The sequence below is a fragment of the Schistocerca serialis genome, chromosome 4, assembly GCF_023864345.2.
Source record: "Schistocerca serialis cubense isolate TAMUIC-IGC-003099 chromosome 4, iqSchSeri2.2, whole genome shotgun sequence".
NCBI classification, from domain to species: Eukaryota; Metazoa; Arthropoda; class Insecta; order Orthoptera; family Acrididae; genus Schistocerca; species Schistocerca serialis.
In genome coordinates this window covers 597,806,882-597,824,460 of record NC_064641.1, presented here as the reverse complement: position 1 = coordinate 597,824,460, position 17,579 = coordinate 597,806,882, and the positions used below count along the sequence as shown (strand labels likewise).

The 17,579-nt window shown below is 38.0% G+C and overlaps 1 protein-coding gene across 2 annotated transcripts in view; it reads left to right on the top strand.

Moving 5' to 3' along the window:
* The window catches only part of LOC126475365 (DNA mismatch repair protein Msh3-like), a 356,972-nt gene that overhangs the window by 54,365 nt on the left and 285,028 nt on the right, over positions 1-17,579 (top strand). For both annotated transcript variants that reach the window (XM_050103183.1, XM_050103182.1), the window contains exons 4-5: positions 10,639-10,747; positions 15,859-15,986. In XM_050103183.1, the coding sequence (XP_049959140.1) occupies positions 10,639-10,747; positions 15,859-15,986 (237 nt within the window). The remainder of the gene's footprint in view (positions 1-10,638; positions 10,748-15,858; positions 15,987-17,579) is intronic.

Sequence of the window (17,579 nt, the reverse complement as noted above, 5' to 3'; positions counted from 1 at the left end):
TAACCTTTGCTGTGTTTGGACAGGTTATTGGCTAAACTCACCAGGGTGCAGTTTTTCTCCAAAAGTGGTTTGTGTGAAGTCTATTTAAACATTTTGTTGGATGAGGAATCTAAACTACTACTTGTGATTACCACACCCTTCAGTTTGTACCAATATCACCACCTTCTGTTTGGAGTGGCTCACACCCTGGTGGTTTTTCAGCATTTTTGAAACAATTGACAATGTCTGTTCCATAGTGCATCATCTATCTCAACTCTTGGGATGATGTCAAAGCTCTGCCTTGCCCTCCAAATGTCAAAGAACTCTGAGCATTTTTAGGTAAAATTGCTTACTATCACAAATTTATTCCAGGTGCAGCTGCATTGGCCCAGCCCCTCAATGAGCTGCTCCACAAGGACATTAGTTTTCAGTGGACACCAGCCCACAAGCATGCATTCATGCTTTTGAAATCTAAACTGCCTTCTGCTCCTTGTCTGGCTAATTTCCATCCTGACCATCACCTGGTTTTGGCCATGGACACCTCTCAGTATGGGCTCAGGGTCATTCTCACACATCAATATGAGGATGGTACCAAATATCCAATACCTTATGCATCAAAAGTGCTCACAAGTTGAAAAAGAGGTGCTCACTATTGTCTGTGACTTCAAAAATTTACATGTGTTCTTGTGTTCGTCTGAGTTCCACCTCATCGCTGACCACAAGGCCTCGGTTTCTTTGTTTCATTCCTCTGCTTCATGGTCCAATAAAGCAGCACATTGCCCCCAATGTTGGACCTTGTTTCTGTCTTCCTACAACTATGGAATATATTTCTGGTCTATCGTGCAAGATGCCTTTTCACTTAGATGTTGAGGTGCAATATATGGTGAATGGATTTCTATTATGGGTTCCTGGATCACAGCTGCCGTCACCGCCGATCTGGTTGTGCATCAAGTTGTTCACCTCATTCAGCATAGTTGGCCAGTCAGACCTTTGGGAATGTCTTCTGATTCTTGACAAAACTATTTTGCCCTCCAGCACCACCTTTTGGTGTTTGGTGATGGTGTTCTCTTAGCCACGGATGGGCTGTCTTGCTGGGTTGTGATCCCAGCTGCCCTACAGCTTAATATGTTCCAGATCCAAAATCAGGGACATGGGGCGGGGAGAGTCTCATGTACCAAGCTACTGGCCTGTCAGCATGTGTTTTGGCATGGCATCAATGATGACAATGTGCAGCCTGTTTCAGTTGGCGCTCTGTATGCTACCCAGTAGATGGTGCCAAGGGCGAAACTCTCTCCGTGGCCCACATCGGAGCATCCTTGGGAATGCCTCCATGTTGATTTTGCAAGACCTTTCCTAATTTCTTTGTGTTTGTTGGTTGTCAGTGCTTTCTCTAAATGTCCATATGTTATCAACAGTCCTTCAACATCACCTGCAGCTATGATTCAGGACACCTCCAAAATTTTTCCAATTGAAGTATTGTCTTTTATGCTGATGACAAATAATGGTCCACACTTTGCGTCTCAGACATTCCATGATTTGTGCACACGTCAAGGCACTTGCCTCATTACTGCTCCTCCTTTCCACTTCTAGTCTATCAGCAAGGCAGAATGTCATGTCTGTATGTTCAAGGATCAAATGAAGAAGTACTTTGCGGAGTCCTCATTGGATGACACCTGGACACATTTCTTGAGTTTCAACAGGTTTAGGCTGGTGGGGAGTTGGAGTCTGGCTGAGATGCTCCATTGTCACCAGCCATATGTCCTCCTGCATCTACTCGTGCCACTCCACGAAAGCCCGTTGGCACGATCCTTGTCGCAGTTCACCCCCGGCTCTGTGGTTTGTGTCATCATGATTTGCTCCTGGCTCCATGGTTTGGGCTTGAGGTTCGGCTGCAGACCAAAGTGGATTCTAGCCATGGTCCACAGCTGTTAAGGCTGGTGCATCTGTATGATGTGCACCAGTGATGGGCTGGTGGTGCACAACTACGACCAGCTGTGCCCTCACTCCACAGTGAGGGCCACAGATCCGACGCTGCTGCCTCCACCTCCTCTCTCAACACCTGTCCTGGTTTTGCAGGGGGTCACTGCTGTGGAGGCAGACATGTCCTCCTTGTGGATGTCGCCACCTCCTGCCTCTCCTCAGGAATCCAGCCCCCTGGTGCCTGCTATCTGCTTTTCCTGCAATGCTTTGCTGCCACTGGCAATTTCGTTGCCTGTCGGGTCAGTGCCTTCAGGTCATTCAACACCAGTGCTCCCAGTGCCTTCAACTGAGGACTGGTGCCTCCATCGTCATCACATTTCCATCACATCCAGGAACCGGATATTGAGATGCAACCAGCACCTAAGTCACTGGTTCTCTCTAATGGTACTTCACGGGGGAACAGCTGCCTTACGTGTCCGTAGCTACACAGCTTCCATTCCTACTCACTGGTTCCGACCCATAACATTTGGATTCCCTACTCAGCAACAAGCCACCAGTGTCCTACACTTCAAATATCCTGTCAATGGCATCTGCACAGCTGGCTACCAGATGCCACATGCATTGGACCCCCTGGCATCTGCTGTGCTGCCTATTGGAGCCCTCCTCTTTGTAAGTGCAATGCAGCAGGCACTCACTCTCATATTGTGTTTATGATGATTGTCAGCAGCTACTTGTATGAGTTCCTGGATTGTTTCTATGTTTGTATCTACATTCTCAGCTGTTGTTTGCTTGTCTGTGGAATTTTGGTTCATTGTGATTGTGCTGTTGTTTTTGTCTTATGTTAGGAGTCAATCTTGTCTCCAGTTTCCACCTTTTCTTTGTGTCTGAATCAGCTTTACACATAACATTATTACTTTGGATCTGTCATCATTTTCATTGCTAATTATATGTATTTTTAATTCCACGCTAGGACTGTACAAACATTTAAAGGAATGTGGCACTCTTTTGCAATTATTGTTGTTGTGCCATCTGTCATCTTGGTGAAGAGATGGGATGTGTGTCAAACAAAGGATATTATTTGTTTTCTTCATAGTCCTATAGTTTCGAGTTGTTTTGGTTTCTTAATATTCACTGTACTTTCCCAAAATTTCCAAATAGTTTTGTTTAAGGAAGAACAATCTCTGATGTTTCTGTCATTGCTTGAAGCTCTTGTCTTTTCTTTAATATTTTTGATGCGCCTGCAACATCTTTTCTGTTTTATAAATGTCTTCATTAAGTAATTATCCCTTTTACCTATGTCCACATAATCTTAATTTTTTAAGATGCTGACCTTGTTGCTTAATTTCATCTAGTTTATGTTGCTTTTCTTAAATAAATTATTGTATTCTCCATTTGTGATTGCCTTGCTGATGAGTTTGTTTCTTTCTAGTATTGTGTCTGCTTTGATTCTGCATCTTAAACGGTTTATGAACACTTGAAATTCAGAAGTGGTTTGTAGCCATGAACCTATTACAGCTTTTTAAATGTTCGATAAAATGTTATCAGTTTCATTGTAAGTTCCATTTAGTTCTTAAAAGGTCAATTTTTTGTTTGTTTTCTTGTGGTAGAGTGTAGTATGAACAACCATGTTGTTATTTTTGACAAATTCTAGTAGCAATGACACCTATCATTTCTGGTATGATAACTCAGTTTTCCTTAGGAGAATGTTCTTTAGTTTTGTCCAGCTTTTGCATTAAAAACTTCCATTATCATCCTTCACTGGAATTCACTGCCATTTAGCAGCTTCTGTAAATGTTCATAGGTGTCTTTTACCACTTCATCGAAGTGTGAGCATTTTGGTGAATGGACTTGTATTCCACTGCAACAAAAAGTGTGTTCTGACTGTAATTACATTTCATCTTCCTTTTTTGCTGCACTTCGAATAACACTACTGTATCAAATTTTACTTTGTGCATCTCCGCTTCTAACTCCACTAACGTATCTTTGGAACCCAAATTTCAGCATTTTATAGGCCTACAATTAACAGTTGTAGAAGTAGTTGGATCCTTGAGGTTTATGTTACTGCCTCGTCACCCAAATTCCACATTTCAAGATGTATGTGCTGTGTGATCTGAATCCGTTTTTTTGTTCCTTTGGTCCATTACTTTCAATGCTCTTCCACCTCAGCCGAATAACAACAATCCAGGAACTCACACATGGCAGTTGGTTCTCTGACAGTCCTATCTGTGACACACTATCATGCCCAAACAGTTTGATGAGACACTTGAACAGTGCTAAGCCTAACAGAAATACAATCACAGTAGTCTCATCTGCGCCAGTGATATACCAGCAGCTACCTCATATCATTGGTAAACTGAATTAACTGATGTATGGGAATTCAGGTACATCCATCATGGGAACAGCTATTCTTTCTAATGTACAAACATGTTTCAGCACTTTTGTGCTGTCATCAGTGGGTACTTTTATTCAGGTTTGCAAAATGCAAACATGTTGTAAGTGATAATTACACAGGCCAATGAAAAAATTTGTTTGAAAACTTTTTTTACTTCGATAGCTGATCTTTATAGATTTTTATGAGCTGAATCCAAATCTAGCCTTAGTTTTTTTTTGTATCACCCATAGTTTTCGAGCAATATGCTTTTTATTATATAATATGAAAATCCTATGCTATATGGTAAATGGGGAAATAAATGAAATGCTTTGTTACAACATAAGCATGGCTTGTATGTACAGTATGCTACTTAAAACAATGATATGTATTAATAGAGGTTTCACGTGTCAGCTGGAATTGGTGTGTATTTTCTTTCTCCTTTTTCTTTGAAGCCTCTTGTGTGGCTTTTTCTACGATGAGTCACTTGCTGAACTTCTTGAAGTGACCAACAGTAGTGTCCCCCATCATGTTGATGTTCCAGTGGCCTTGGTAATGTTTTTCCATCACTTTAATGTCCTGGTGAAAATGCTCTCCTTGTTCCTCACTATCATCTCCTATATTGTCCAGGAAGTAATCAAGATGACTGTTCAAAAAGTGAACTTTCAAGCTGATTAAACATCCTAAAGTTTTAAATTTCTTTAACATTGTAGCTATAATAGAAACACATTCTGGGTCTTTTTCATGTCCTAAGAACTTTCTAATGACTTGCTGAATGATACTCATGCTTCTTTCTCATTTAAGGTCATTGTGGATTCAAAGTTATCATCAAACATCAATTTTCTAATGTCAGATCCAACAAAGACACCTTCTTTTAGTTTAGCTTCTGAAAGGTATGTAAACTTTTGGCAGAGATACTTAAAACATGGTCCATCTTTAGGCAAAGCCGTTACAAACTGATTCATTAGGCCTAACTTTATATGTAGAGCTGGTAGGAGTATGTTTTTTTGATCTACAAGGTTTATGCTTAGCATGTTCTTTTCACCAGGTTTTAAAGACATCCTCACATTCCATTCTTCTGTACCAGTGTTGATCCCTAGCCCTACTGCCCCCATTCACACAAGAAACATAGAAAATTGGTAAAGCCACCTTTCTGACCAAGGAGCATGCGTGTTACTTTTTGATTGCCTCATATCATCCAACCATGAGGAGAACAGCCTATTTTATTTAGCACTATTTCTAAGTTTTCGTAGCTTTCTTTCATATGTAGAAAATGTCCAACAGGTATAGATGCATACATTTTATCATTGTGTAATAAAACCACCTTTAAACTAGTTTTGAATAAATTAATAAACGCTGGTTCCAACTGCCAATAAGTTCTTTTCCTTTAATCTAGAGCCAAGCAATTCAACGTTTTCTTTCGTTAAGCCCAGATCCCTAACCAATTGTTAAGCTTGGTCTGAGTAAACAAGTTTGGCTCTAGAATTTCCATATTACAATGGAATTCGTCATCATCAGGTTCATCTAAATCACTTTGTACATCAGAAAATACTTCTGTTGGAACAGAATTTAAATCATCTGGTGGTTCAGGAACCTGCAAATCTACACCATGCCCTACTGGTCGGATGGTGGAAGGAAGGTTAGGGTAGCTTATTACCTTCTTGTTATTCGAATTGTGGCCAATAATATCAACACTGCAAAATTAGCAATCATCAGAGTGATTTCTTGGCTCCCTCCGTATCATAGATACGCCAAATCTAAAGGCTTTTTTCCCCTTTTTGGACCATTTTCTCAGATCTCCAACTCACACATAACATACCTTATGTGGCACTCAAGATTTATCTAGATTGCCACAAATATAACAAAAACTGTCAGCAGAGTTTTTACAACCATGATTAGACAGTGTACTGAGCACATGTACAGGAAACAGGAAAAGTGATGTTAGGTTGACAGTAAACAAAACACCATCTGTTAACACAAAAATAGAATCGACCTTTTTTTGCCAGCAAATGTTTTTCAGCAGTGCTACCAACATCATCTAGACTCATTACACCTCCTTTTTAAATTATTTTAATTATATAAAAGTTGTTAAATTCTTTAAAAAATCAGTTAATTTAATAAATTTAACTAAAATGTGAAGAAATGGTTGGTGATACAGTTTTTGAAGTATCATATTTGGATTTCTCACCCTAAAAAAAAAGAATAAGTTATTTTCCGCAAAAAAGTTTTTCCATTGTTGGCGTGTGTTATTGGAACAAAAATTAGATTAGAAATACAGGGTGATTATAATTAAAGTTAAACTTTCAAACCACTGTAGAAGTAACACCACTGGTCAGAATGACGTCAAATTGCAATGAAATAGTATCGGAGAAGGGGGAAAAAGTATGACAGAAGAAAAATAAATAGTTACAAAATGTAGCAATAGATGGCGCTGTAAGCACCATAATTTAGTAGTGGTCAACTACAAATGACAAATGAATCATACAACAATGCCTAAGGTACACATTTGACTTTAAACAAACTGTACTACTCAGTGTACATGGGTGTACAGGTGTGATACTGTGAATTATGTAAGCCCATCCACCATGGCAAGATCATATCACACTGGATGGGAAAAATCAGTTTTTAATTGTTCTGAGACCAAAAACTGCATAAAAAGAATCACTCACATAGGTTTTTAATTGTCCTGAGGCCAAAAACTACATAAAAAGCATCAATCACATTGGTTTTTAATTGTCGTGAGACCAAAAACTGCATAAAAAGCATCAGTCAAAATCAAATCGGATTTTTAATTTCCATGTGACTGGTGCAAAACGTGTTCAATATGCTATCTACCATTTTCTGCAAAAAGTTGAAATCGAGAAACAGCATGTTACACAACTGATCAAAGTGTTTCCGGGGTCAGATTCAGAATGTGTTGCGCAATGCGTGTCTTCAAAGCAGCTGAGTGTGCCATCAGAACACTGAACACAACATCTTTCAGATAGCCCCACAGCCAGAAGTCACACGGATTAAGATCAGGTGATCGGGATGGGCAGGCTGTAGGCAAGTGGCAGCTGATAATTCTAGCATTTCCAAAATAGTGCTTCAGCAGCTGCTTAACTGGTTTTTGTCCGCAGCTCGTGGTCTAGTGGCTAGCATTGCTACCTCTGGATCACAGGGTCCCGGGTGTCATTCCCAGCCAGGTTGGGGATTTTTTCTGCTCGGGGACTGGATGTTTGTGTTGTTCTCATCACTCCATCATCATTCATGAATGTGACTAGATTGGACTGTGTATAGATTGGGAATATGCACGGGTTTTGATGACTGTGAAGTTGAGCGCCCCACAAACCAAACATCATTATCGTTAACTGGATTTGCAATGTGCGGAGGTGTGACATCTTTCATAAAAATGATCCCATCCACACACGCACGCTGTCGGAGTGCTGGAATGAAGTGGTTGTGTGAAAGACACCGATAGCATTTACCAGTGACGGTACAGATAACAGGACTGGAAGCACCTGTCTCTTCGAAAAAATATGGCCCTATGATAAATGATGCCATAAACTCGCACCACACAGTAACTTATTCAGGATGAACTGGTACTGGTTGATTTGCTTGTGGATTTTCTGTTGCCCATATTTGACAGTTCTGTGTATTGACATATCCTGTCAGATGGAAGTGGACTTTGTCTGTCCACAAAATGTTCCACGGCCAGTCATTGTCCACTTCCATGTGAGCAAGAAATTCTAAAGCAAAGGTCTCTCTTGTTGGCAGGTCAACAGGAAGAAACTCATGCACATGGGTAATTTTAAATGGATAGAAAAGAAGAATGTTTTGTAGGATTTTAGGCACTTTGGTCATGGTTATGTCCAATGTTCTGGCAATTCTCTGTGCCCTACAAGTTTGCACATCACCACTCATCTCCTCCTGCATTGCTGTGGCCACCGCTTCCACTGACGTTGAATCAATTTGTTTCCTCACTCTGCCAGGTTGCACACCAAAAGAACCTGTATTTTTGAATTTCTGAATCATTTTCTCCAGACCCATGGCAATCATCGAACCAGTGCCTTTTTTCAAATCCTTCAGTGACTGGAAATTCTGCTGAGTGATGTGTGCACAGTCATAATTCTTGAAAAACAGCTTTACAACCAGAGCGTGATCCTGCATTGAGACAGTCATGGCAAATGTCTCAGATGTGAAAGGAGGAAAAGCCGTGTACCTGGTGTGTTTATACCAACTTGAGTGGGTCGTGCACATGACAGGTGTTTTCATTTACATATTCTGGCACATACAGTGCCATCTATGATCAATTTTCACACTATTTTTTTCTTCTTCCATACATTTCCCCCCTTCTCTGATAATATTCCATTGCATTTTGAAAGTTTAACATAAATTGTAATCATCCTGTATTTTCTGACTGTTGCAATTATTACCTTATTCTTCATATTGTTAGGCTCAATAGGACTTTATTTATAGTATTATACATCTTACCATCTGCAATGAAATGATCTTATTGTAAGTTTGGTTGATGATTTACAAGTGAAGGAGGATTTTTTAACTTGCCAACCAAACTTATGAAACATCATTTCACTGCAGATGACAAGATACATGATAATGTAAAGAAGGTCCTACAGAACCTAATATTCCAGATAATAAAGTAATATTGCTAACAGACATAAAATGCTTTTAGGTTAATTTTTGATGCAGTACCTGTCACTCAAAACATGGTTGCAGTTTAGAGACTTGAATAAAGGAAAAGCACTGATTATAACAAGTAAAGATGATGAAACATGTATAGCTATTAGAAAGAATAGTTGTACTCATCATAGGCACACCTGAATCCTCAAAAATTAGTGGGCAAACGTGTTGAGTGTTGGAGCTTCGAAACCAAATAATAATTATAAACTGAATAATTTGCTCAGTGATCTAATGGTTAATTTTTTTTATCATCATTGTTTCTGCATTTCAAGTGTTCTTTGTGACAATAGTTAGTTATTTCTTTAATGTCATGTTCCATTCTTTTTGTAACAGACTATCTTGGTTTTTTACTGTGCGGTGGGTAAGCTACTGGACTCATATTATTAAAAGAGCAACAGGTCACAAATCCATATCTAGCATCCTGACTTACTTCATATATTGGTTTCCTATTATATCACTTGAAGCAGATTTGAGAATGGTTCTGTAAGGTCATGATTAATGTCATCTATCCTTGCAAGTCAGAGTATGAGCTCAATCTCTAATGGCCTCAACATCTGTGTAACACTGAACTTAAAAAGGGAATGATTAATGACAAGTTATTGAGGAATTGTCTTCAATGTATGAGATAATATTAAAAAAAAAAAAAAAAAAAAAAAACACCATTTCTCAACTAACTTTTGATGTGTGTCCCTAGCTAAGACCAGTTGACTTTTGATTCAACAACTCAACATCAGATGTAGCTGTAAGGCAAACTTTGCCATACAGCAGCCAAGGAGTCCTTATAGTCATTGTTGTATGGGGGCCCTAAGTCGGGGAACCGCATACTTTTGTCTGACGCTGCTACCTTGAACACACTCTGTCACCTCTTCAGTGCTCACTCACTCCTGAGCATTATCTAAACAAATGACCAGCAGTAGCTATTCTTAACACAGAATTGTCCTATAGTTAAATACTCAGAATAACTGCGAATGTAATTGCTTCAAGCCTCACTCAGTTATACCTTAGTCTGAGTTTGTGATTATAGTAAGTATCGAAGTGCGCAGACTTGCTTTGTGCTGATTGACTGCGTTCCTGTATTTAGAAAGCAAGCCAAATTGTAAATATCTTTCATTGCATACCACTGCAGATGTTTTATTTCAATAAACTGAAATGCATTTGGTGACAAAAAAGGCATTTTCTTGTTGTTGCAAAGATGGATTTAACATACCTTCAGTAAGCACTAACAGGGGATAACAAACGTATACAGAGAAACACAACACAAATGGTCCCAGGTTCGCTTGATCCATGGGAAAGTGTCACAGAGATCCTCAAGAAACTGAACTGGCAGACAATTGAAGATAGATGTGAAATATCCCAATAAATCCTACTTACGAAGTTTCAAGAACTAATTAACAATTATGAGTCTAGGAATATACTACAACACCCTATGTATCCCATAGGGATTGCACGGAGAAGATTAATCTAATTACAATATGTACAGAGCTGTTTAAACAAGCATTCTTCCTGCACTGCACACATGAATGGAATGGGAAGAAGCCCTAATAAATTGTGCTCTAGGAGGTACTCTGTGGCTTACTGACTATTGATATTTGAATATTTGCTGTATCATAAGCAAGTTGGTAAGTTAGAACAAAGCTTTTCTTTTGCATTTCTGTCTTTTTATGGTGAAAATTTTCTTTATGTGATTGCAGATAGCTTCAAAGCTGCTGGAAATTGCAACATTTCGTCTTCATAATTTCCTGCAGGCATGCGTACCTGTAGCTCGCCTAAAATATTATGTCTACCACTTTGTAGAGAAAGGTAATTTATGACTTTATTGCTTTCTGGTGATAGAAACCTGTAATTTATGGAGTTTTTATTAGCTGAATTACTTGTAAAAACTGCTTACATCTGTTTGTGAGCAGCTTTTTGTGCAGTAGATATTACTTAGCAGAGCTTAAAATTTTTAGTACATAACATGATTCCTTTTCTGTCCCTAATTATGTTTCTGCCTATAGGAGGTTGACCCTGTTCTTTCTTTTTTTCTTTTCTAGAATTCCTCTTATACAAAGTATTAACCCTTTAATCTTACCATTAGGATTAAGAAAAAAACTATTGTTGTTGATTACTTTATATTATGATGTAAAAGGAGGGTTATTTTCCAGACAATCATTAACTGCTTGATACTTGTTTATAAGCAACATAAAGTTATTAAAAAATAGTTTAAACCTCACCTCGTTCATTTCAAAGTGGAGAGGCATTCATCACTGCTAATACACATATAACTATAGTATAATGCTAGTCTTTTCTTTGTGTAAAAAAAATAAATTATATGTAGATCCTTGCAACATGTCAATGAAGATGGACTTCATTTAACAGTATGTGGTATTAAGGGAGCTTAAATGCTTTATTGTATTGGCCTGTGTGCATTTAGCATTACATACCTATAAAGAAAATTTCAAAAATTGAAATTAAATAAATATATGTAAAACAAGTTTTTATTTCCTAATAATGCCGCACAACACATAGGTACAAAGCTTAATCCATACTAATTTTATAAACATGAAAGTGATGTTGCCTGTTACACTTTCATGACTAAACTGCTGAAGCAATTTTGATGAAATTTCTTATGGAAGTTCCTTCAATGTGGAGGAAGAACTAGGGTACTTTAGAAAGTTTGTAGTACAAGGTATTTATTGATTCGAAGAATGTAACGTGAAAAATGGAACAATAATTACTCTTTGGAAAAAGCTTTTGACTCTTTGACTTCTGAACTTTATCGTATTTGTGACACTGCTTTTATTCTTTGATATGCTTTATATAATACAATTCAATGTAATGAGTACAGTACTTATACGATCCTCAGCCTGTGTAATCCATACTTCTAATATCACTCACAAGCCTGTCGCACTTTAGCCACTGAGAGTCACACTTCTTGTATAGCTTCTGAAGTGGTTGATGACTCTCAATGAAGACATGTTTTAAATGCTGTACAACAAAGAGAGAGATGTTGTGCTTTTATACATGGAACATGGGAGGCTTTTAGTGAGGCAGCATTTAATTGTGACATGCAAGTGCAGCCACTGCAAACAGGTAGAAGCATGAATGCAGTTGACATTGTAGCACGTACAAATATTATAAAATTCATGCTATACTGAATTACAAATTATTTATTCTCATTCTTCATCAGTGTAATGATGTTTAAAAATTTTAGGAACCCCACATTTCATTTTAGCACCATCACCATCTCTCTCTCTCTCTCTCTCTCTCTCTCTCTCTCTCTCTCTCTCTCTCTCTCTGTGTGTGTTTGTTTGTGTGTGTGTGTGTGTGTGTGTGTGTGTGTGTGTGTGTGTGTGTGTGTGTGTGTGTGTTTTTTTCTCTGTATTACATTATGCAAGTGCCACTCTAATTATATTAAATTTCAGCCTCCAGTTGCATAAGCAAAGAAACTTTTCATAGTTTTTGGCTATAATAATGTAGCCTTCTTCAGAAATGTCACAATATAAAATTAAAATTAAAACATGCCAGATATTGGCCTTGTCAACTTAAAATGTTAGCACTACAGTACATAGTCATAAGACTGCGTCACTTCTACTAATGTTTTGCTGACAGGCCACACAAACAAGCCAGGCAGGTGGGCCACAGGCACTGAGTCGTAACTGGGCACCGCGGGCAGCGACACAGCGAGCTCAGCAGGTGGTCACACGCATGTGCATGCAGAGTAATACTGACTTAAAACGAGATAATGTTAACTGAGATTACTATGGAAAATAATTTATTACAATAGTTTGAACTATTAATGACATTAAAACCATAGGTCACTGAAATTACCATTCCATAAAAGGCAACAGACATATAACAAGTGTACTGTACATAAGTAAGAATAAACATTAATTGATAACATTATTTGTTACAACAGCTAAAAATGTTACTGGCAAATGAACCATAATAACGAAAGGTACAGCTCTATGAGAGGCAAATGATGTTATATAGCGTAAAGGAACCTTTTAATAAGAAAAGGCCATAAGTTAAGGTTAACAGTGCCTGAAACATGTGGAACTTAGCTAAGAATTAACGACTATAAATGATAATGAGGACAATTGTCTCATAGAGCTTAGTGGTTAGATATACAATATGTGATCAGCAATTAATACATAAGAAAACCAGTGGGCTGTATGTGATAGCCAGCTACTGACATAGATAGAAGATCATGTAACTAATGGATTTATCCGATAATAGGTGTGTGCAACACCACAAAACATTAGGAAGACAGTATATCCAGTGGACTTATATGCAAACTTTATGAAGCTCTTAAATATAAATACACCATTTGATGTGTAGCAAATTGTGAAACAGCTTTGAACATAGGTTAGTGTATTAAATATGCAGTGTATAATCGGGGAATACCTGAAGCTACTAATAGGAACAAGAAGGCTGTATGTCATGGCCAGGTATTGGCATGGATAATAAGCAGTGTACAATATTAGATTTAACCAGTTAATAAGTAATACGTAGGGATGTACCAGGCAGTTATAAGAAGTCGTGTGTATGCAAACTTTATGAAGCTCATAATTAGAGATACACCATTTGATGTGTATCAATTATGAAAAAGCCTTAAACTTATAGAAAGTAACAATGATTATGTGAAATGCGTATGTAAACATAAAGATAAGATTGGTTGGTTTGTGCGATTAAAGGGACCAGACTGCTACGGTCATCGGTCCCCATAAAGATAAGAGGACACTGGCATCGGCCAATACAGAAAGGCCCACATCATCCTGGTAGATGAAGGAAGGGTTGAAATCCTTCAAAGAAGATCTTATTTTTCAACTACAATTGGTCATAAAGCAAGTTGCCTATATCATAAAGGAGGTACACTGCATATTTAATACACTAACCTATGTTCAAAGCTGTTTCACAGTTTGTTACACATCAAATGGTGTGTTTATATTTAAGAGCTTCGTAAAGTTTGCATATAACTCCACTGGATATACTGTCTTCATAATGTTTTGTGGCGTTGCACACACCTATTATCGGATAAATCCATTACTTTATATGATCTATCTACGGTATAATAATGTTATCAATTAATGTTTATTCTTAATTATGTACAGTACACTTGTTATATGTCTGTTGCCTTTTATGGAATGGTAATTTCAGTGACCTATGGTTTTAATGTCATTAATAGTTCAAACTATTGTAATAAATTATTTTCCATAGTAATCTCAGTTAACATTATCTCGTTTTAAGTCAGTATTACTCTGCACGCACATGCGCGTGACCACCTGCTGAGCTCGCTGTGTCGCTGCCCGCGGTGCCCAGTTACGACTCGGTGCCTGTGGCCCACCTGCCTGGCTTGTTTGTGTGGCCTGTCAGCAAAACATTAGTAGAAGTGACACAGTCTTATGACTATGTACTGTAGTGCTAACATTTTAAGTTGACAAGGCCAATATCTGGCATGTTTTAATTTTAATTTTATATTGTGACATTTCTGAAGAAGGCTACATTATTATAGCCAAAACCTACGAAAAGTTTCTTTGCTTATGCAACTGGAGGCTGAAATTTAATATAATTACATTTTACAGTTGCTGACTGCTGCACCATGCTAAAAATATGCCACTCTAATCACTTTGTAAAGGAGATGGGTGGGTTCCTTCTTCAGTGTAGGCTCGTGCTTTATTTATAATTGTAAGTTCGTGCTTCATTTCCGAGCGGTAGTTGGAAAATAAGTTTCCCCTGTAGACTGTGGGCAGAGTTGGGTAGAGGTCAACCGCGATCAAGCAGATGGTGCTGTCGCAGTGCCTGCGCAAAGTGGGGGCCAGCCGTCCAGTCTTTTCTGGAGCTATTGAGAGAAGGTGCGTTTTTGAGTCATGGTCAAAAGCAGAAGTGAGAGCTGTTATCTGCTATGAATGGGCACATGGAGTAACAGGCACAGAAATTCATAACTGCCTTGTTGAGGTGTATGGGTCAAGTGTGATGTCGAGGCAGATGGTGTGGAGATGGTGCCAGCAATTCAGTGATGGATGTCAGCAAGTGCAGGAGTGGAAACATCCATCATCACCTGTCCGAAAGAAGTTCAAAAGCACTCCATCTGCAGGTAAAGTGTACTCACCGTTTTCTGGGATGCCAAACAAGTTTTGATGCTGGAGTTTCTGGAGGATGCAACCATCAATGCTGCACGGTACTGTGCCACTCTGTAGAAATTGTCAGAGGTGATTTGGAAAAAGCGGTCTGGCCTTATTAGATCTGGCGCTCTGCTGTTGGATGACAATGCGAGACCACACAAGTTGACGGCAATGCAAAACCATATTACAACCCTTGGTTGGGAGCACCTACACCATTCGCCTTACAGTCCGGATCTCACACCAAGTGAGGTCCATCTGTTTCCTGCTTTGAAGAAGACTCTTAGCAGAAGGCGCTTTGGCAGCAATGCTGATGTCAAACAAGCCGTTCAATGCTCTGATTTTTTCCTGGAAGGCTTTTTGAAGCTTATAAAGCGGTATCACAAATGTCTCAATGTACTTGGAAATTATGTAGAAAAATAAAGATGTGTCTTATCTTTAATGTCCCATTCTCTCTTTTTTCCTTTCACACACAACTCTGACCACTGTCGACAGGGGAAACTTATTTTCCAATTCTCCCATGTATAATGACCTTTTATTCCTTCTCCTCCTCCCCTCTCTTCTTCCTCTTCTTCTTTTATTTTTAAACCATGTTATCACAATAACTTTATATTTTTCTACATCAGAGGAAATAATTTTTGTTTTAAAGGATAACATTAATGTCACTTTTTTTGTGTCTGTGTGTGCCACTGACTTGTAGTAATGAGCTTTTTAATGTTTATTTAAGCATAATTTCAGCTTAGAGATTTTTAAAAAATAGGTTCTCATTTCAAACGAGATAACTATAGCTTCTAATACGTCTTTTTCAAGGTTATAAAGTGGGAGTGGTCAACCAGACTGAAACTACTGCACTGAAGGCAGCTGGAGAAAACAGGAATGCCCCATTTTCAAGAGAACTAAGCTGTGTTTACAGTCGAGCCACATTAATTGGTGATGATATCCTTTCCAAACTAAAGGCCATGTAACCAGAATACTTGATGATATTATCTGTAAAGTAGTGGAATTTGGTTTGTAATACTTTTGAAGTCAGGAACTTGCATTTAAAACACAGATAGATACAGTTAGTAATTATCTTATGTTGTCAAACTGGTTAATACTCTTCAGTTCATTTTTGTGCACTTTCTTAAAAAAAGGCATCTTACCAGAAACAAATTGGGTAAGAAGAGGAAAGTCATACAATTCAAACCATTATAGGCTGAAAAAGCTACAGTGGAAGAATAAACAAAGATATTAAATTAAGAAATGCAGGAACCAACTATATTTTGATATTCACGGTAAATGATAACAGCCAAACTGTTTTGCTGTTATCATTTACCGTGAAGATTTTTGACATTTGCTGCTTCAGCCATGTTTAAGATTTTGATACATTTTTATACTTTATTTTGCCATTGCACATTTCTGTTTTTTGTCCATATTCAACTGACTTAATACATTTATTTAGGTATTGTTTACTTACCTTCTGAATTTTAAATGTGCCATTCAAATTTGTAATTTAAAGTACAGAAAAGTGAATGATCACTATTGTTCCATTAAGTGAACTCATGGCTGCTCTTAACCAATAAAATAATCATGATTAAACACTAAGCAAAGGAAAGTGACAACTCATATTTCCTTCACTTTCTGGAATAGTAAGCATCACTGTGGAAATAAATGTGGAAAACTGAAAGTGACTGGAGTTCCATTCTATTATAGAACACTCAAAATAGCACATAAAACATATATTACTGTGAACACACATTACTGGGACAAGTGATGTATTAAGTTTGTGTGAAACCTGCAGTTGTCGAAGATTTCATCCAACTGCATTCCTGTGAGTATTTTGAACAAATGATTATAACTTAAAAATCACTGAAAGAATGACAATTTCTTCTGGCAATGAAATTCAGAGGATGCTGAAGAAGCAGAGGCTGTTGCATTCTCATTCAAGAGAGATTGCCAAATGATGACAAGTGAAGGTTAGTAGAGATTTGGGCTACTGTGAAAAGACGTATGTGTGAAGCGTACAATAACTACTACCATCACACCTTAACAAAAGATCTGCCAGAGAACCCAAGGAAACTATGGTCTTTTATAAAATCACTAAGCAGGTCTAAGGCTTCCATTCAGTTCCTTGTTGACCAGTCTGATGTAGCAAAATGAAAGCTGAAGTTTTAAATTTCACATTCAAGAAATCGTTCACACAGGAGAATCATACAAACATACCGCCATTTGAGTATCGTATGGATGACATAGTAATAAGCATCCCTGACATAGAAAAACAACTGAAAGAGTTGAAAGTAAATAAATTACCAGGATGGAATCCCAGTTTGATTTTACAAAGAGTGCTTTACATTATTGGCCCCTTAACTAGCTTGCATTTATCATGAATCTCTTGCCCAGCACGAAGCCCCAAGTGACTGGAAAAAGGTGCAGGTGACTGCAGTATATAAGAAGGGTAAAAGAATGGACCCACAAACTTACAGACCAATATCCCTAACTTCTGTTTGCTGCAGAATCCTTGAACATATTCTCAGTTTGAATATAATAAGTTT